This window comes from Filicampus tigris, chromosome 15 (assembly GCF_054856515.1).
Source record: "Filicampus tigris isolate MCC_2025a chromosome 15, RoL_Ftig_1.0, whole genome shotgun sequence".
Classification (NCBI taxonomy): Eukaryota; Metazoa; Chordata; class Actinopteri; order Syngnathiformes; family Syngnathidae; genus Filicampus; species Filicampus tigris.
Genome location: NC_141231.1, coordinates 14,698,616 through 14,720,002, shown reverse-complemented (window position 1 = coordinate 14,720,002; position 21,387 = coordinate 14,698,616). Strand labels below are relative to the sequence as shown.

The following is a 21,387-nucleotide window of genomic DNA, read 5'->3' as shown; positions in this document are numbered from 1 at the left end:
TACGAGAATGAGGATGTTGGGGGCAACAGGATCTAATGTTCATGGTCTCAGTTTTTGTAAAACAAATGGGAAATTTGCCCTCAAAAAAATATGACTGGTCCAACTTAAAAGTAGCAAGAAAACCCACAAAAAAGCAAGGTAAAACGGCAATAGATGAAGTTATAGTCACAAATGAAAACCCACGATAGACTGAAGCCGCAATAACCAAGCCGCGAAGTAACGATGAAATCATATTTTTATCAAAAAAGGCACCAGAGCGACATGACCTAAATTCAGGCACTTAAAGAATCCTTTACTTTATTTTTGTGTGGTAATACAAAAGCATACAGATAGAGAGGACAGGAGAGATCCCTTTTTTTTTTTTTTGTACAATTCCGTCAGCTCGTACACATAAAACGACTAATAATCATTAGAATTATTATACAGAGGACGACACCGTCTTCTTCTGGAGCTACATCTGCCTGTTGCATGCAAACAGCCCTTCCTGCTTTCTTTCACCTTTGGGTGTTGCTGTGCGGGAATGGAAGAACATAAATGCCACCAAACAGATGGAAATCCTCAAACTTTTTTTTTGTCAGCCCTGCACCATTACAGAAACCCCCAAAAAATGAGGTCCCTTTTGTTGATCTTTTAACTTTGTTGGGCCTGTTTGTAGAGTTGGCGCATGACAATGCAAAAAAATTAGGAATCTGACTCAAAAACAGCCAAAAATTAAAATGAAAGTAAGGCGGAACCTCCAAAATTGTATGAAAATATGCCCAGATTAGTTATATTAGCTTCTCACATTAGCCGCTAAATGCACTTTGTGTTGTGCGTCTGTTGCATAGGAAGCAGCATGTCAATATGTAGACTAGCCACGTTAGCATCTCACACTAGCCTCCAAATGCACTTTGTTTTGTTTTTCAATACAGCAGTTGTTTAGATATGTGTGACTGTTAGTATGTTAGCATTCCACATCCCCAAAAAAAGGCTGGCTGCGTACAGGTACTAGTCACTAGCCAGTAGCCAGGTTTAGGTATTGATTTTATTTTGGTAGATTTGTACTTTGTTTTCACTCTTAGCCTGGGAAGTTTTTATTTTTTATTCTACCAACAAAAGGTTTTGATTTGGATCTTCTGTAACTAGTGCCATGTGTTTTGAATCCGGCTGATTAACGGAGATGCGTTAAAGACGTAGGCTAGCTACATTAGCTTGTAGCTTCTCACGCTAGCCGCCACAAGCGCTTCGGTTTTGTTTTTACATCATAGATGCTGAGTTATTTGCTGATTTACTGCTTTTTGTGCTTTTCGCCCCTATTTCAATTATAACGGGGGTCAGTTATATGCGAATTTCCGCTATTTGCTACCCCGCCAAGACTGAAAGTCCACTGTATTCTAATTTATCAAGATGCACCTGTATACTGCCAGTTGATATAATTCTGAACGTCTGGTTGCAGGAAAAGAAGTTGCTAGTATGGACTTTGGAGGATCCGTTTCGTCGCCTTGAAGCGGTAAGCACGTGCGAAAACGACGGACGACCTCAACTAAATTAAAACATCACAGCGAGAGACGCGCGTTCGCATCCGCTTGGACGAACATTTCAGAAAGGCAGTGAATAATAATGATCATAATTTTTTAAAAAGCAAGAGGTCTGCCCGACCCTCTCTGCTTTGTGGAATGACTCACTTGTCATCAGTAGCTGCATATAAAATATTTTAAAGTTGTTTTTTTTTTTTGTATATCATCGAGGGGCCGAACCCTCCAAATTCCCGTACTAGCTACGAAGCTGTGCAAAAACACTTGATAAATGGCAAACTACTAGAAGAAGCAGAAGTGAACGCCCAATTGTGTATCTCAAGATGCCGTGAGGGAAAAAAAAAGAACCCCAACCCCCCCCCCCCCTCCAAAAATTATAAACGTACATCAGGAAGCGGCATCGTGCGAAAGGGGGTCTTCTCTCGTGAGAGCATTAATTCGAGGCCCTAGGTCCATGTACCAGTACACTCTTTGCCCTCAATACTAAGACAATTCATGGCACTAGTAGAATGACAAGTGCGCACTAGTAGAGTGACTGTCTTACTAGCTTTCCGCTACAAGTGACACTTTTGGCCAACTGGTGTGCAATTAAACTGTATTCGTAAACTACTTGGTTGCAGTAATAACAATATCAGGTCCAACTAGTTATATAACATCCTGGACCAAATTCCCCACTTGTAATTCTGCCTCACAAATAACAGTCCTACTAATATGCCAAACTTGTCCTACTAGTTTTTTTGAAATGTCATACAATATTGGAACGATAGTAGTGTTTCAACGCTATTCGTCATGGACACAGCCCCCCAAAAAGGTTTAGGAGTGCCTATAGATTCCACGCGACGTCAGCAAAGCACTACTTTTGACCAAAGAACACACAAGATGGCGCCCTAGTCGTACCAGCGCTCCGACATCTTTGCGAGGACAAAGAGCGTACTAGTACATGGACTTTGAGCTTGATATCAAGGATGCTGACGAAATGTTCAAACAGCTTTCCGTAGTCGCCCGCCTCGTGATTGGCCGACTGTTCTGCATGGGAGCAGGGACATGACGCTTCCTTCATAGTCACCAAGGCGACAGCGGCCATTTTCTCCCTGCGTGTGTACTGTAGCGTCCGTTCCGTTCCCAATCTAACCCTACCCTCAACCATGTGACGCCCACCACCAATGGGGATTGCACTGGGATACTAACAACATGGACCGCACAAAATGGCTCCCCCAACCTGAATTAGATTGTCTCTTTAAAGTCTCATTTGAAATCCTTCAGAAATAAATCAGGGTCCAACTGCATCGCTGACTTAAAAAGAAACCAAAAAAAAAAAAAGAAAAAAGAGAAAGAAAAAAACAAAAATATGCTTTTCCCCCCTCATTTGGTGAAGGCGGCCACCACGGCCCACATGAGTTCATTGGCGCCGGGCTTGGCGCTCTCTTTCTCGGGCTCCAACTCCAAGAGCGCGTGCACCCTTTTCATGCCCAGATCGTACTGCTCGTCCTGGAGAGGCGCAAAGGCGTTCTCCAGCACGTCCGACGAGTGCGCCAGCAGGATCAGAGACAGCAAGCGCTTGTCCATGCGGTGAGGGTCGTTCACCCACTTCTCCAGAACAGAGTCTTGGACCTTTTTCACCAGCCGCTGGCCAAAAGAAAAGGAAGAAAATGAATTTTAATAAGGCTTTCCCAGGTTTTTTTTTCCTGTTGTGCAAGATGGCGCTTGTCACATGTAACTGTCAAGAGGAGCACTAATCATTAAATGTAGAATTACCGTATTTTTCAGAGTATAAGTCCCCCTTTTTCCCCCCATAGTTTGGCTGATCATGCGACCCGTACTCAAGTGTGACTTGTATATCTCAAAAACACGCATGTCCAATTTTGTCATTAAAAAAAAAAAAATTCCCGTTGATGGGATGTCTGTAACGCGGAAACGCTAGTAACATTAAAAATCAACAAAAAATTGGTGGGGGGGACCCCAGTGTTTTTCACTACATATTAAAATATTAATTAAAAAAATATTCATTATTTAAAAATTAACATTACGATAGATATTAATAACATTTATTAATTAATAAAAAATTAACATTACAATATATTAAAATGAGAGCCAAAATCTTCATACCCTAATCGTGTTTACGACAGCAAACAAGTTCTGTTTGGATTCTAAACTTCCACTTCTAACTACGGAAAAGTTTTTCTTTTTCGTTTAATCCACTCTATCCCAATCACATATTGATATGTGCAATTTTTTATTTTATTTTTTCTTTCTTCATGATGCATTTTTGACGATTTATACTACGGAGTTACTTATAGTCCCAAAAATACATTGCAATTATGGAAAATTGAACAAAATTCAAGTTTTACCAGGTTCATTGAACTTTTATCCTTTGTAAAGAACAATTTTCAAGCTTTATTGTACACATTTCAGTGAACTTTTTTTTTTTTGGTACCTGTTTGATGGTGCTATTGGTGAGCGGATGAGTGGTCATGTCAAAAAGCAGGAAGTTCTGTTTCTCTGTGGTGAGGACGCCTTTCTCAACCAGGTTTTTGGCTAGTCGTTCCCGGACATTCCTCAGCTGGTAGTGCAGCTTAAAGGGACTCCAGGTCTCTCCTGACAGGAACGTGAGATAAAAAGGTAGCGTCAGAAAAAAAAAAAAAAACAACAACAACAAAAGTCACATATTGGTACATTTTTTTAGTCCTCCGTCTCACCGCTCAGCAGCTCTATCCAGCTCTGCACCGTCTCGGGAGGCTGCGTCTCCTTAATGTGTTTCAAGGCCTCGTCCAGAAGCACGTCTCCGGTTGGCGCGTCGGACTTGCAGATCACCTTGGCAAACAAAGAAAAAAAAAATAGGGACTGGAATATTTGAACAAGGTTGCTCACATCCTGGCTAGGCAGGAACAACTTGGCCTGTGTGCGGCAATGCCTCACAGCCACACAGGAGCTCTCATGCGTGACGATCGATCGCAGATAAACGGTCACGGGCAGCGGCCGCTTAAAAGTCCACCTTAGAAGTGTGTCCGCGGCCTTAGGGAAGCCGAGACTCAAGACTTCTAAACAGGCGTTTTGAACTTTTTGGTTTTAAACTGTGGTTTGAAACTGGAAATGTGGAAATGGGCCAAAACTGTACATTCAAATACTAATAGTTCACTTCCTTTAAATTCTGTGGTATGGCTACCAACACTTTTTTTTTTTTTATGACTGTAACACTTTTTTTTTTGTATTATCGACCCTTTTTTTTTAAAAAAATGGTCTACACCACTTTGAGGGGGGGGTTGGGGGGCGGGGGACATTTTTCGCGAGGCCCGATTTGTGTGCAAAGTAAGTTTGGTTGGTTTTCATTCATGTTTAGGTCCTCAAAAATGTAAATCTTTATGGGGAGTAAAATAATTTTGACGGATAAAACAGGAACCTCGCAGTAGGTTCTAATCAACTGAGTGAAATGAAGAAGAGGTATTTGTTTTGTTTTTTCCTACACTGAAGTCTTTGTGTTTTGGTTAATTGAATTAAACTGCTCTGTGATGTCAATTTGAATTCAATTAAAGAGCCTATATCATGCTATTTTGAGCTCACCTGTGCCAAAATGGTGGTCCAATATCTTATGAAATATGGGTTATTTTGGTTGCTATTTTTCTAACCCGGGAAGAAAGATGCCGGGCTCACTAAAACCCCGCCTCTCCTCACGTGGCTGGCGTGCTCCTTTCATGACATCGTCGGCATAGAGATTGAACGCGCTTATGTTTATTTTTCATACAACAAAATACGTCTCACATATCGTGATTGACAATGAAGCTAACGTTAGTGCATTGATGCTAATATTATTATGTCATCCTTTAGCTAGCAGTTTGATTTACTTACAGCTCTGGCCTTTCCATCATGTTTGATTGTGCCAGTTTTGAGGTTTAATCTCCAATCCACTTTTGTACTGGCCAAGGTTCACCAGGTAGTCCTCTGAGGAATGACGATCACAAACAGCTGCTGGATAGTCTGTCGCCTGGGAGGCCGTTGCCTCGGCTGGGGTGGCCTCTGTCCCAGTTACAGTACACTTGTCGGGTGTCCCGCGTGTCGGTGGCCTTAGACAAAATTTGACCGAGCGGAGCTCCAGCCAGGTAGGCCAGTCGGTGCGCGACTTGATTGGACACGTGCAGGTGAGCACACCGGGGTGGACTTTGAAAAATCTCAAAGCGGAGATTTGGCGCCTCAGTCAAGATGGCCGCCTATAGCGCCTTTTTCCCCAGATACCCTTGTCCGGCATCCCATTGGCTGCTTGGAGAAAGTGGCCATGTGTTTAGTCTGCAGGGGCGGTATAGGGGAGGCCCACTCAATCTTACAAATAGAAGATTGAGGATCCAATAATTTTCTTGGATGGGGCTGAGGTGGTGCTCAGAGCAGAAATGCTCAAAGATGGGTGCATGGAGGAAAACAACACTGGGGGGGGGGGGGGGGTTGTGGGTGAGGAATCACCATTTTAACATGGCTGGAATCTAAAAACATATAAAGGTAATTTTGCAAGACAAAGGCCCTGTAATTGTTCAGCCCAACCGAGAATCTACTTGGCCAAATATGTTTTAATGTCCATCCATCCATTATCTATACCGCTTCTCCTCACAAGGGTCAGGCGTGCTGGAGCCTATCCCAGCTGTCTTCGGGCAGTAGGCGGGGGACACCCCGAATTGGTTGCCAGCCAATCGCAGGGCACACAGAGACAAACATCCACACTCAGAATCACACCTAAGGGCAATTTAGAGTGTCCAATCAACTTACCATGCATGTTTTTTGGGATGTAGGAGGAAACCGGAGTACCCGGAGAAAACCCACGCAGGCACGGGGAGAACATGCAAACTCCACACAGGGAGGCCGGGATCGAACCCACGACCTCTGAACTGTGAGGCGGACGTGCTAACCAGTCGGCCACCGTGCCGCCATGTTTTAATGTGAACAATATTATTTTTTGCAGACTCCGAAGCTACAGCTCATAGACACCAGTTTGACAACCTCCGACCTATGCTGTTTAACACAGATCGGTGATGTCTTGAGGTTTTTAAACACTGTCTACTGGTAATATGCCTTCACCTTTCTGGAGAGCAGACTTTTCCTCCTCATGCCGCAGGCCTCCAGCTGAAGCCTCCCCCGGAGAGCCAGCTCAACAAGCATGCAGCCTCGGAGACCGGACGAAATGCAGTCGTTCCAGAAGGACGTGTACCCCTGAGGAGGATTTTTTGGAGAAGGGAATTAAAGACGGAAGGGGGGCGGGGGGGGATGAAAAACAGCAGGAAAAAGAAAAAGGTGCGCTTGTTTGTCCATTCGCTGACGTGTTGGCTGGGCGAGAGAAAGTCACGTAACCAGTGGCAAGTTGTCAAGAAAAGTATCAATGTAACAAAATAATGAGTGCGTTGTGATGGATAGAAAACACAGGAGTCGCCCATTGTGCACAGGGTGAAGTTTTGAGGCCAGGGTCGCTAGAACTAGCTGTCGTTGGGAATCTAAGCAACGAAGAAAATGCTAAAGTTAGCTTTGTTGACATTCGCTAACGTACCTTTAGCTCGGAAGCTAACTGACAAGCTAGTTGACGGATTCGACGAAAAAGAAAGACGCTCACCTCTCGGTCCTTGAGGCCCAGGAGCAGCACCTCCTCCATGAGCGTGAGTCGGGTCTCCTTCGAGTCCCCCTTGTCGTCCTCGTCCTCCTCGCCGCGACGCGCGTCCTCCTCCTCCGCGTCGGGCTCCCTCTCCTTGTCGACGGCGGCGCTACGGGTTGCCTCGGTCCGCCGCTGGACGAGGCCCGAGGTTCTCTGCGTCAGAGAAGCCATGTCTGGCGCTGTGAAACGGTCCAATCCGGGAAAAAGTGGCTGCCTCGAGCGAGCGGGAGGCCGCCCTGCATGTACACCGAATGGGGCAAGGGGCGGAATCTGTGCGAGGGGCGAATGGAGACGGCCGCTGTCGGTACTCTGGTGCTCAGACTTCAGATTCGAGCTTCTTCGACTCACAGCCCACTTCCTGATCCAGCCAACATGGTGGAGAGGGTGGGGGTGACGTTGAGTACTGTACTGTACTCAACTGGTAAGAACGGAACCTGAACGCAGCATTGTTGCCTTCAGGGTAATCGGAAAGCTGAATGATGAAGACAGTAATTTATCTACTTCAATTTTGGAGTTGTTAACTTACTAAACACTTGCCTTTTAAGCGTTCACTATGACAACATCACAAAATTATACGTCAACTTTTTATGTTTAATGAAACAATTAATAAAGCCCACCGATCGACCCCAAATGCTGCAGGTTCCCCCCAAATCGCACCCTTTGCGATCTGAAAATTGCATTCTGCTACATTGCAGTGTCTATTTTTTTCCTCTCCCCTACTGCCAAGTAGCTCGAGTTGGCATGAAAAACGAAAATATTACACTCTTTATGGAAAAAAATACATAGCTAACTGACACTGTAAAATAGTAAATAAAACGACGTAAATAAAATTAAAAGCGTGATAGATTTCACGTTTGATGAAATTTACATTTAAAAGTTATTTTCACGTGGTAATTTATTCATTCAAAACATGGGGTGGAGTGATAAGCACCGACATGCCCGTTCCCTCTCCACGCTTCACGCTTAAATATGAATCTGGGATAAGAGAACGGCAGGGTAGGCTGATAAGGAATATTTATTTTCAGATTTTTTTTCATCTTTTTTTTTTTTTTTTTACTCGTCTTAAAATGTTTTCCCTTATTGCCACCAGCCTGTCCCGGACAGTTTTTCAAATCCATTTGTATGCAATGGGAAATCTTGTCAGTTATTATTACCCAGCAGTCGCTTATTACCCAATATTAAGTTACAGACGAATTTTTCTTATATTTCGCCCCTTTCGTGAGTAGTTAAATAACCAACAAAACGCCTCTTTGTATGGGTCATGTATTAACCCCTTTTGAGCACATGGTGGCAGTCTGTTTCTGTGAAGTATTTTCTATTTCACTGTTCTTCGCAGCTCCTTCTTAAGAAGCTGATGGGACATTCAATCTTCTGTCTTTTTGTTTATGTTATTGTTATTTCATATTTTTATGCTTTTCTGACTCACCGTGACGTGCGTCCGTTGTTTATAATATGATTAGGTGTCACTCTTCATCAGTTAGTTCATTCATTGGCAGCACTCCACTGCTGAGGATGACGCAGTGAGTAACCTCCACAAAAATGTCCCCCATTTCACATTAGCTCAATTTGGAATCCAAGCAAGTGTTTTTTTTTGTTTTTTTTTGTGAACAAATATGCCAGCTTCCGTCTTCCATCCTACCCCTTAGCCCAGAAATGAAGAAGGCTGGAGATTGTCGTCACATGCCAGTACTTTCCAGAAATCTCTGCGGCTCCTTCAGTGTTGCTTGCCGCTTGGCACCCGCTTTTTTTTTTTTATATGGAGTTTTCCTCGCATGTACACAGACACTGTCACTGTCACTGTTGTTCCATATTTTGTCCACTTTTCCACAAGACTGTGGTAAAGGTAAGACATATGATTCAAGTCCTTTACTCAATCTGGCTCAAATCCGCTCTATTAGAATACTGGTATCTGTATTTTTTATTCTCATCTTTAGAGAGGCTAATCTCCGTGTAATTCTTACTCGAAAGACATTTTTAATCGCAACTTGTTAAATTAAGGTAAACATTTTTTTTTTTTAAAAAAAGGACGCTCCTCTTGTGTCCTCGCTGCCACCATGAATTAAATGTGATACCCCAGTGAAGCCCAACAGGTCGTCTATGGTTTCAAATGGGCCGAGCAGAACATCTGTATTTTTCACTTAGGTCATCTGCGCTCCCTCTGATGGTGATGGAGATCTGGTGTGGACGAGGAGCTCGCAATGGCTCCCCGGAGCTTTCACGGAGGCCGCCCATATTGGAGCCATTTCCCGTCTCAGGAGTGGGCAAAAGGCTTGACCCCTGGTGCCCCCTTTGTATGTAAGACACACACACACACACACACACACACACACACACATGCATGCGATAGCCCTTTTAAGACAACACTCCAAGGAGAGAGAACCAGAGTGCTTTGCTTACAGTTTCCCCGCTGTAAGTGAATTAGAGAATCTCTAAATAGCTCAAAACAGTGTGTGGTGCTGGAGAGTGGGGACATAATTATGTTTAATGGTGGATGATATTCAAAAAGCCAACGTTGAGGTAAAGCAGAGTCAGGATCGTATGTTGGGTCCAAACAACACCCCTAATTTCCCACAGCTTGTTGCAATAATGAGGATAGACAAGAAGCTTACATATCGCAGTGGCGGAATAAAGGCTTACATGTGCAGGTTTTCTCCATGGATGATTTGCGAAAGGTGAAACGAAGGCTCACGGTGCATTTAAGGACCCCGTATGGGCTAAATACAGGAAAACGTCAAAGGTCCAACTTGATCTCTGACAATTTTCCCACACTAATCACAAGAGAAAAACTGTTTTACAGTTCATGTTAAGACATTAAAACAAAACAATGAACCCTAACTATTTGTAGGGGTTAGCGACCAAGCCCCCCAAAAATGCATGGAAAGTGTATGCTAGTGGGTATGTTGCCACTTTGCAACCTGTAATAATTAGTTAGTGTGTTATGGCACACGTGACGTTCATGCCAAAGTTTTGTGCGCCTTGTTTAGGTGGAACTCCCAACTGTTCGACATATTTACAGCGTTCAGTGGAGCATCAGGATGTTGACTGTAATTTTTTTTATTTTATTTTTTTTTACCTCACTAACAAAATCTTGTCACGTAATCAGCGTTGCAAAAAGCCCGAGAAAATGCAAATGTTACCGAAGTCTTTAATTGCCCGTCTGGCGTCAGATGCCAATCCGAATTTTCAAACCTTTTTATGATGTCCGATGAAGCGTTTCGAAAGGTGAACGTTTTTTTTTTTTTTTTTTTACATCACTAACAAAAGTTTGTCGTGTAAAAAGTGTAGCAAAAAAGCCAAAGAAAATTCAAAAGTCTTTCAAGATTTTCCGGTGGCTAGCATCACGGCTGATGTTTGCTGTGCTGTTCCATGCAATTTTATTGAGGTCTAACACTGACTTTTAACATGAAAAATGTAACATTATTGACAAAACGCATGACGTTCACTAGAAGTTTTGTATGATTTTATTTATGTCAAATCGTGAACTGTACGACCTTTTTAGGACATTTGGCGTAGCATCAGGAAGTTGCGGGTGAAAAATGTGAGATCACAGACAAAGCCTCATTGTGTAATAATGTCACGAGAAAAAAAAAGGCAAAGAAAATGCAAATGCCTTGTAAGATTTATTCATGTTTTCGCATAATGTGTGACATTCACTCTAAAGTTTTGGACTTTGACGTTTTACAGAGCGTCGGTAAGTTGAGGCTGAAAATGTGACATTACGGACAAAACGTCGCTCGCTTGATAAGCGCTCTTTTCTCGCACCTTGCTTCATGTTCTCTCCGAAGACTCATAGCGCATTATTAGGAGTTGAGAGTCAAAGATCACAGACAAAACCTCCTTGCATAATAAATGTCAAAAAAGCCAAATAAAATGCAAAAGGTAATCTATTCATCTCGCTAAACTCAAATCTTGCGAGATTTGCCGGTGTCTCGCGAGCATCAGCATTTTTTGGGGGGGGACTTTGCAGCCCAAACATCGTCTGGGACGACAGCTGCTGCACAATCAAGGGAAGTGCTTTCCTTCGCGCCATTGAAGGCGACACGAATAATAAACACCACAATGAGCCTATGGTAACGACCGAAAGAAGTCATTTCACGCCCCGCAGCTGAGACAATACGAGCATTGAATGTCATGTATCAAGTTCGCGGATCAGTCAGTGGATCTTTTTTTTTTTTTTTTTTTTCTCCCCCCCTTGGCTGAATGAGGTCATTGTCCCATTTGTTGAGTTGTTCTCAAATATAATGCGCGGACAATTTTACGAGATTTGTTCCACTTTTCATTCCAGTCGGATCACTTGAGCGTTTTTTTTTTTTTTTTTCTTTAAAAAAGATTTTTCCTGTGATCCTCCCTTTCCTCTGTTCGCCCTCTTAGGACTCGGCAGGAAGTCTTGAACAATGGGACCCCTCGGCAGGTCCTGCGTGCCGCCGCTGGGGATCGCAACGTACATGTAATGCACACACGTGTTGCCATGTGCAATGTTCTCAGATGCACACACAAGCGTGCGTTCATGCACAATAGTGCGAACAGGGAAAGTCAAGCCAGCAACCCGACAAGTCAAGTAGCAGCTGGACTTGTTGGGGTGACGCGAGCTCGTTTCAAAATTTTACTGATGGTCGTTTGGTTAGGGCTCCATGCAGCCTGACTCGGTAGCGGTTCAAAAATAATTTCTTTACAAGATGTGTTTATTAGGGGCACGGCTGGAATTTTTACAGATGCATTTTTGGAATAACATTACACCCCTGATTGCTGGTCTGTTACGATTTATGTGAAGTGTAACTGTAATCGAAGTTATCTCCGGAGTCCTTTCTTTTCTCATCTGCAGATAGGTGGATGCGTCCATTAGAGGCGTGGCCTTTATTTGCTCAACTACGGATGAGATGGTATTCAATTAGGGGTGAGGCCTTTATTTTTACAAAGGCATTTTTAGTGATTTTAAATGGTGTTGCCAATATATTTGAATTAATATCAAGTGAAACTTGCATAATGGGCACGGGTCTTTATTTATTCAACTGCTGGTGGGGTACGCGTCTATTGGTGGCGCAAGTAAAACCATAATAGTGACTGGGAGCCTTTATTCACTCAATGACAGATATGGAGAAGCATTTATTAGGGACTAGGCCTTTATTTTTACAAACGCATTATAAAAAATATTTTGAAATATGACTTGCATTTTCTTTTTATGACAGAATTAGAATTTGAAGTAAAAATTGAACAGCAGCTGAGGGTGTTTCTTTACACAGCTGCAAATGGGTGAGGCATCTATTTGGGGTGAGGCCTTTTTTAATTTTTTTAATTTATTTTTTACAAATACATTTATGAAATGATGTTAAACAAATTATCAGTGTATTACAGTTTATGTTAAGTGAAATTGGACTAGCAGCCTCTTGCATTTCTTAGGGGCGAGGCCTTCAAGATTGTTCCTCAGTAGGTGCTGCTACTTGGGTTAGCAATAGAGTTCCAGTGGGCTCCGCAGTTAACACTTTTAATTCTGTTGGTGAAATGATAGCAACTATGAACTCGGGTCAATGTACTGAGCGGTGCTACCCATTTTCCCCTCCTGATGGGGAAGTAGGGGGTCGTCCATTCGAGGGAGGCTTTTATTTGTGGAAACGCTTTAATCCCGAGCAGACGAGTGGTTTAGTGTGCACTGAGGGATGTTCAGACCTCTCAAACATGTGATTCGATAGGTGGAGAAGTCAAAGCGAACTCGATGAGGGGAGCGTGTAGACCTTTTTGATCTCAAAAACCATCTGCTTACCAAAGGGAGCCCTTTAGGGCTCAAACACAAGCCACGCACACACAAACGCACACATGACGCACGCACGCACGCCCTCACGCACACGCCCAATGAGCCGCCGGTGCCGGAGGTCATGTGAACCCCTTCAATCGGTGCCTTCTCGATTTAACATACACCCCTTGAGACCTGTCAAAGGGAGCCAAACTCAACCTGTTCAACATTAGGTTGTGATGCCCCATAGCGGTATATGTTAGCATTAACATAATGGGTTCATGGGCGCGGTGAAAATGGTTCATTCCACATATTTACAATGAAATAGTTAATGATGGAGTTTATGATGAGATGTAAATTATTTTTTTTGTGGGGGGGGGGGTAGGGTTGTCTATCTGAAACTTTCAGAATCATTTATCAGGCCACATATGAAGCCTCTTCTGCTTAGCCTCAATGAAAGTGATTACTTTCGCATACTAGCGATGAATTGGTTAGTAACGGTGTTAATAATGAGATATGAAAATGTTTCTTCGGATTTGTTAAGTTTTACGACACTTTTGGATGACGAATCACACCCCGCGTCAAATTGACCCGTTTGAAAACCGTGTGGCATATTTGCAATGGAATGCGTAGTAATTGAGATCATGAGAATTAAAGTCATAAATGATCTATATTTTTTTCATTTCTGATGTTTTTGGATAATTAAACATGCCCTGGGTCATTTTGACCCACATCACTGCTGTCCCTAAATGTATCAGGAGGTTTCAAATGTCAACTGACGCATGTTTTGTCTACAATAACACTCGGCGGTTACACGATTCTTCAGTGCAACTGCTCTTTAACCTCGCTTCCCAAATCACAGTGCGTTGTTAATAAAACGACTCGATAAAAAGAGCATTGAGGGTTCGGAGGTCGCCTTTTCGGGGGAGCCGCTGCGCGCGGGCCTCGCTACACCAAGCGTCTTGTCGTAAAAAACACGCCTACGCCAGATGTCGCGGCGTGAGATGCTGGGGAATATGATCCCTTGCAGTACCGATGGCGACTTGACACGCCAAGAATGTGTTGTCACGCGTGGTTCGCCGGGACAACTGTGTTTGCGCCCACATGCCTCTCACCATACATAGTGATATACATTATGTGTGTGTGTGTGTGTGTGTGTGTGTGTGTGTGTGTGTGTGTGTGCCTCTTTTTTTTTTAATAACATCAAACATTACTGATGTGTTACAGATCATCTTAGTCAAATTGGAGTAATGTCTGTGGGCGTTTGAGGATTTATTTACTTAAGTGCAGATGACCAGTGTTTTTTATTAGGGGCGATTCTTTTATTTATTACACATTTTTAGATACTCTTGATCTGATGTTTAGCGAAATTTAAGTATGCCGTGGGTGTTTATTCACTCAACAATAGATGAGCAGTGGAGTCTATTTGTGGCAGTGCATTTATTTTTCCCCAAAGTGTTTTTGGAACACATTTTCTGTATGTTCCAGTTTAAGTCAAATGTAACTGGAGTAATATCTGCAGATGTGGTGTGGGGCTCGTGGGCGAGTCCTGTCCTTATACAAACACATTTTTAGAATAATTTTATAACTTGCAGATGGGGTGGTGTCTGTTTGGGATGATGCCTTTATTTTAACAAATGGCTTTTTGAAATGTGAAATACTGTGACTGGTATATTACAACTTCAGTCAACTGCAACTGAAATGATGGGGCGTTTATTTATTCAATACAGGGGAGATGCTGTATCTCTTAGGGTTGAGGTCTTTATTTTTTATTTTTTAATACATTTTAGGAACAATATTAAAAAGTATTATCTGTATGTTACAATAAATGTCAGGTTTAACTGGAGTAGTGTCAGATGATGTTTATTTACTCATTAGGGGGAAGCGTCTATTAGGGGCGAGGCGTTTATTTTTTCAAATGCATTTTCGGAATAACATTTTTACATTATACTTGAATACATTTTCTGTATGTTACAATACAGTATAACATACTGTTATGTCGATGTGTGTTTGTTTTAAGAAGTTTTTTTTTTTTAAACTCATATCCCAATCAAAACGTCATCTATTAGAGGCGAGGCATTTATTTTTACGAATGCATTTTTGGAATATGAAACAATTTTACTGTGTGTAAAAATGTAAAAATAGTGGCACATGCACTTTCAGGTAATGATGACTATGATGTCATTTTCATTCGACAATAATTGGCAGTACAAGGCAAAATGGCAGCCCCCTGAGATGGATGAAAACAGATGTTTTTTTTCTGCTTAATTGATTTTCCACAAACACAACATTAATCAGAATACCGTGTTTAGACTAATGGGGTGCATAGAACATATTTTTGTAAATATAAATATTATTTTAATTGCCTTTCTCTATTACAATTCATGTCACATGAAATTTGACTCTTTCCTGAAGAGCCACCTCTGCGACGGTGTTGCTTTCAAGGAAAAAAAACAACAACAACTTGAAACTCACCGACGGTGCAGTTCCTTTTTTGTGGCTCATAAACAGTTGATTCCGCCTCGTCATGTAGCGGCCATTGTTAGCCTCGTAGAGCGTAATCCGGCTACCAGAGGTCAAGGGAGTGGTCCCGTGTGAAATCACTTCCTTGATTGCTCATTCACTTCCTTTTTATGATTACTTGTAAAGTCAGTAATGCACAATCTGAGAATGACGTTTTTCCTCAAATAAATGACACTGTGGCCTTTATATATATATATAAATATAAGTAAATGTCTTCCTCAAATAAACGCATAACTTTTTCCCCATACAAAGGTAATACATGTATGAGAATAAAATGTGACCCTTGTGAGAAAAACTGGAAGAAGAAAGTTACAAATTTGTGACGATAAAGTCATAAAATTCCAAGAAAAAGTCATAATATGACGAAAAAAATTGCAAAATGAATCAACAATGTTGCACACAAATGTCGTAATGTTACGTGTATAATGTCAAAACAATACAAGAAAAACATTTTTTTTTTTCTGCGAACCCCCAAAACCCCCGCCTGCACGTCCCTGGAATAAATTAATGGCATTTTAGCTAAGTGCAATGTGGAAAATCTGGTCAGGTATATGCAAATTATAGCGACAAAACGATTAAAAAAATGGAAAGTCAATGCACCACTGTACATTGTGACTTCTTTCTGTCGTCTTACAAAATGACACTTGATAACCGTCGGGGGGGAGCGAGAAAGCGACAATGCCTGATTATCCCTCATAATCCGTTATCAAACAAAAAGAGATGTGCCCGTCTGTCCCAACTACAGACAAATGATTCACTGCCTTTAAGGAAAGCGGCAGGGAGTTGCCTTATTTGTCAGCATCCAGGATGTAACTAAAACCCTGAGTCAGTGTTGACACAGTCAAAGGGGTCAAGACCCAACGCTGCTCCTTCATTCAGTGAAGTCAAGTGAAGCTCAGTGTCCTGTCAGCCAGCCACAAATTGTTAGATTGATCCCGTTAATTGACGCCCATATGTTTGGACTCTCGTTGTTAGCGGCCCTCGGGGGGGATTAGAGTTCGACTTTGAAGCTCGGCGGCTAATTTTTACGTGCTTCCTTCCAGGATAGAATCAAAAGAGTTTGGAAATCGAGATGCAAGGGATCGGATCTGAATTTTGTCATTTACGATCTTTCGGCGATGACAGGGAATTTTTGCTACATGATTGCACTCAAATAGTCACGATCTAGCCATGGAATTTGCCTATTCGCGGATATTTTTTTTTGAACCCATGTTCTGTTAAGTTATAGATAAACTAGGCTTTAGTTTTTTTTTTTTTTTTAGCTCTCGGCTAAGCCATGCCTTATATACAAATTTTTGCTTAGGCACCCTCCGGTGGTATCTTAGTACCACCATCTAGTGGCGTATATAGTCAATCAGAAATCTTTTGGGGGGCTTGGGGGGGGGGGGGATACTCACAGATTTTCACTATTCATGGCTAGGTCCCTAACCTCACAGAATAGCAGAGAGCACCGTCGTCCCAAATTTCGTAAATTCCGAAAACTATGTCAGGATTGCGGCCATCTTGTAGCAACTACAGACTACTAGAAACCTTTTGGCGTCAATTGTAGATTTTCACTCTTCGCGGCATTCCGTGGTCCCTTTTACCCCTATAACTGTACTTCCTGTTTTCACGGCGGATGACAAGACAGAGGCTGCTCAATTGTGAATCTGTGCTGCCGGTGGACGGTTCCATTGATGTCATAGTGACTTCTTCAGCCCATGTGTCACATTTGTGTAGAGTCTCCTTGGAAATTTTTTTTGGAGTGTCGTCCCGCTTGTCGCATCTTTTGTACTGTTTGATCGATGACGTACAAATGCAGCATTCGCACAAATAAATGAGCGCAGTGGTTCGGAATGAGCGGTGATCAAAAAGAGAGGTTACTAGGGGTGAAGTGGAGCTACGTTGCTCTCCTCATGCTTATCGTCGTCTGGTTAATGTTGGCGTTAAAAGCATCGGCGAAGAGGGGTCTGCTTTCTCTCACGCCGACTCGACTCAGGACGCGACACACGACTTGCTTGTTCGCCCCCAGTGGTATCGCTAAGTCAGGCCACTAACACGACCATGAGAAAGCGGTATCCGCTTACAATGTTGGTGGTCTGTAAAAGAGGCGATGAGTTGTGTAGTATTAGAGTTAACACGCTTTTGCGTGGCTGTCAGCTGCCGTCCCCAGTCAAAATAGCTCCCGATGACAAATGTTACGGCGATAAAATCCATTTCGTCAAGAATATAGTGCATGATTGTTCATAAAATTGCTTGGTAATAAAAAAGAAGAAGTTGCAACATTAAAGCAATTTTGCACCAATAAAATCCAAATATTATCAGAGGAAAACTTGACGCGTCGTAAGAAGGATGTTGTCATGCTATCAATGTATAATTTCCGACGAAGATAAAGTTGTAACGTTACACGAAAAAAGTTGGTCTGTTACAACATGTATTTTGGGGGGAATAAAGTCTTTTTTCAATGGAAAATGTATGAAATATATAAATGAAATACTAATATTACAGGGGAAAACTGTGACGTTACTGTAATCCCTAACTTTATAAACAAAACAAAAAAATCTAACATTACAGTGGGGAAACCTGTAACAGTACGAAAAATTACAACAAAAAAAAAACTACTGTAACATACAAAAAGCTGTAACATTACAGGGAAAAAAATGTGCATTGTGAAAGAAAAGTGATAGCATTACGGAAAAAAAATCGAACAAAAAGAAAAAAAGGTTATCAAAACATGAAAAAAAGCTATAACATGACGGAAAAAAAAACTAAGAATACGAAAAAAAAAGTCTAACATTACAAAAAAACAACTGGAACATTACGAAAAAAAGCTATAACATTATGAGAGAAAAGCTGTAACCTTACGAAAGAAAAATTGTAACGTTATAAAAATAGATTGAAGATTACGAAAAAAAATAGTTGCAACATCATTGGGGAAAACTTGGGGAAAGCGCTACAGAATAACATTACAAAAGAAAAGATGTAATATTCCTAAGCAAAAAGCTTTAACGTTACAAAGTTAAAGCTGTAATATTACGAACAAAAGCTTTAAGGGGAAATCAACACAAACACATTTTTTAAAAATAATATGTTCCCAGCAGGCACACTAATTGAAACACGGCATTCTGATAAATATTGCGTTTGTGGAATAAGAGTTAATCCACCTGTTTTTAGCCATCTCAGGGGGCGGCCATTTTGTCACTTCTGTCGACTGAAAATGACATCACAACTGCTCAGGGCTCAGGTAACAACCAATCACGACTCAGCTTCAAAAAACAGGTCAGCCGTGATTGGCCGTTACCTGAGCCCTGAGCAACTGTGATGTCATTTTTCAGTCGACAGAAGTGACAAAATGGCCGCCCCCAGAGATAGCTAAAAACGGGTGGATTAACTCTTATTCCACAAACTCAATATTTATCAGAATGTCTTGTTTCAACTAGTGGACTAATGACGAAAAAAGCTCTACATTACGAAAGAGTAGCTGTAACATTAAAAAACAGCGATAACATTTCGGACAAAGAGTTGGCTATGTACAGTTCAAAAGATACACAACAAGAGGAAAGAAGTCAACGTCACAGTCTGAAAGTTTTTTTTTAATTTTTTATGGCTGACCTTTTTGATTAGATGTCTTTTCCAACCTACTATCACCATAATGTGCCTCTTACGGTCCCTCCCGCGCCGTTGTTTTCAATTTGCATTTGACTAGTCAACATTTTTGGAGTAATAGCTTCACAGATCCACAAGTCATACCATTTTTAGCCATCCGTGCGATTACCCATGCCTTATATAGCGAATTACCGCTTTGCTGTCATTGACGTAAACACGGCAGAACCCATTCTTTTGTGTACATTACAAATTCCTGGCGTGTTCTCCAGAGATAGAGGTCCCTCGTAGGGCAGAAATGAGCAAAGAAAGATTCCCTGTCAGACTCGATCAAAACAAATCTGCTCTCGTAGGGATTTTTGTCTTTCGTTAGAAAACAGGAACGGCAGTGCAGCGCTGATACTGGGTTCTGGATATTCTAAGAACATGTTGGCTTTAAATTAGATGAGGACTCATTATCTTGTCCACCCCTAATGCTCTTCCTGTCTGCAGATGGAGCGGGTGCATTAGAATAGAAGGAAACTCAACGTGAATGTTGTTTCCAGTGGGAGGGAAAAACAACACTCGAGGTGCGTGAAAAGCACATCTGGGGGTAGAAGTGTGGAGAATGGTAACGAATGGTTGAAGGTAGGAAGGACTTTTAAAAAAAAAAAAAAAACAATTTGCATTTTTTGCTCACTAGATTGGCCCAACAGCCAAGTCATTGGCCCGATCTCAATCCTATAGAGAAGTCTTTAAAAAAAAAATGTTTTTACTTCATAAAGCCATGGAAAAGCTTCTTTGTAGTGGTGTTATAAAGCTTTAAACAACAAATTTTGAAACACAAACACTTCAGTGTTACATGTAGAAAGACAATATAGCAATACTCGGGCATGTATTCTTTATCCTCTGCGAAAAACAGCACATTTTTCTGCAGCTTACTGAGTGACTTAAAGTTGTTGTGAAGGTCTCCTTTTGTGTCTGTAGGACTTGGTCGTGTCTTAATAGAACATTTTGGTTTGAAGTGGCCATTTTGTGCTAGGCCTATTCCAGGACTTTTATCAGAGATTGCGACCAAATTGTAAGCATGTATACTTGTTGCCTTTTATTAGCATATTGAAATTAAACATTTAGGTGAAAATATAACATTTTGGAAGTCATTTGCCCAACACCAACGTTAACTGTGTCACATTGCAGGTGGCAACTCGATGTTTGGTGATGTAGGCAATCATTGAGAAGGATAATATCGGCCATGCTACTCATCAATGTCTTGGAATCGATACGTCGGTGTGCCTACAGCGAGCTCTTGAAATAACACAGGACTGAAATTGGTGAGCTTTGCAGTTGGGGATGGTTTACATATTGGAACAAGCCGGCGTTGTTGTACAGGTTATTATTGGATTAATGACACATATGCCAGAAACTTCATTGTTACTGTATATCCCAAGACTGCACTCTTGTAACTCGGATCAGGGATTTGTGTGAGCACTCTACCAGGCTTCTGCCGCCGCAGCTGCTGATCCGCAATCCCATTTCACTTTTGTAACTAAATAAGACAAAAATGTCTTCAACTTTACTTTAGCCCTGATTTGTTTCCCACGGGAAGTAATTGAAATATAAAAGCTGTTGCCATCAAAACGTATTTATTAAATTAGGTGGGGGTTTTTTTTCCATTTCTGATTCCAGGTTAAAGCTAATCGTTTCTATTTTTATTTGTTCATTTTTTTTAAATTAATATATTTTAGCAATTAAGAGGCTAATTTGGAAGACAACAAACTTTTATTGAAAAGATTTATCAAAAAGGTCTCGAATGTCAGGAATCGCAAAACTTGCACTTTCAAGAAAATAAATGAGTTAAAAAAACATGCACGCCAACACAAACACATTTAGACGGAAATATAACATAACTGACCGCGATACTTTTTATCCTCTATATTTAAAAAAAACTAATATTACAGCATCTTACTGGCTTATACTCACTTACAATTGTAGTAGAAGTCCTTTCTCTGTTTGCATTACTATACAGTTTATACTGCCTCCTGGTGGCCAAGGCGGGCACACCAGAAGAAGCAACACAATGAATTGGTTACAGCATTAAGTAATGATGCACAAACGGTTTAATCTTTTACATAATATTTAATAATGATATTGCTCTATGTTTTTATAAAGTACCATATTTTAGAGTGCTTTTTTTCCTCATTTCCACCAACAGCGAATATAGGTTTACAACGGACACGGTTTGACAGATTTGCAATATATCCGGATTTTCCTCTGCCAAATATAATATTGATTTTTCAGCTTCTTATATCGATTTAATGATGGCAGTGTGTAACACTCCATTTTCTTTTTTTTTTTCCGTGAAAATGTGCAAAAACACACAAATAATAAATACGATCTTTTGAGGCAAATAGTTTTGACTCAATTTGCCCTCTGATCTA

General features: G+C 41.4%; 2 protein-coding genes across 4 annotated transcripts in view; one reads left to right on the top strand and one right to left on the bottom strand.

Moving 5' to 3' along the window:
* Positions 1-267: 267 nt before the first annotated feature.
* LOC147135686 (Golgi phosphoprotein 3-like) lies at positions 268-7,543 on the bottom strand. Its single transcript, XM_086053677.1, has 5 exons — positions 7,099-7,543; positions 6,573-6,704; positions 4,211-4,325; positions 3,949-4,109; positions 268-3,140 (listed from the first exon to the last, which is right to left on the bottom strand). The coding sequence occupies exons 1-5, from the start codon at positions 7,306-7,308 to the stop codon at positions 2,877-2,879; spliced, it is 882 nt and encodes a 293-aa protein (XP_085909803.1). The 5' UTR covers positions 7,309-7,543; the 3' UTR covers positions 268-2,876.
* Positions 6,738-21,387, top strand: part of itga1 (integrin, alpha 1) — a 58,797-nt gene continuing 44,147 nt past the window's right edge. Inside the window, exons 1-2 of one of the 3 annotated variants that reach the window (XM_086053672.1) lie at positions 6,738-6,785; positions 9,280-9,432. In XM_086053672.1, coding sequence (XP_085909798.1) covers positions 9,336-9,432 — 97 coding nt within the window. In that variant the 5' untranslated portion in view covers positions 6,738-6,785; positions 9,280-9,335. Of the gene's footprint in view, positions 6,786-8,043; positions 8,981-9,279; positions 9,433-21,387 lie in introns of those variants that run through there. The other 2 variants (XM_086053671.1, XM_086053670.1) reach the window with 2 other exon arrangements.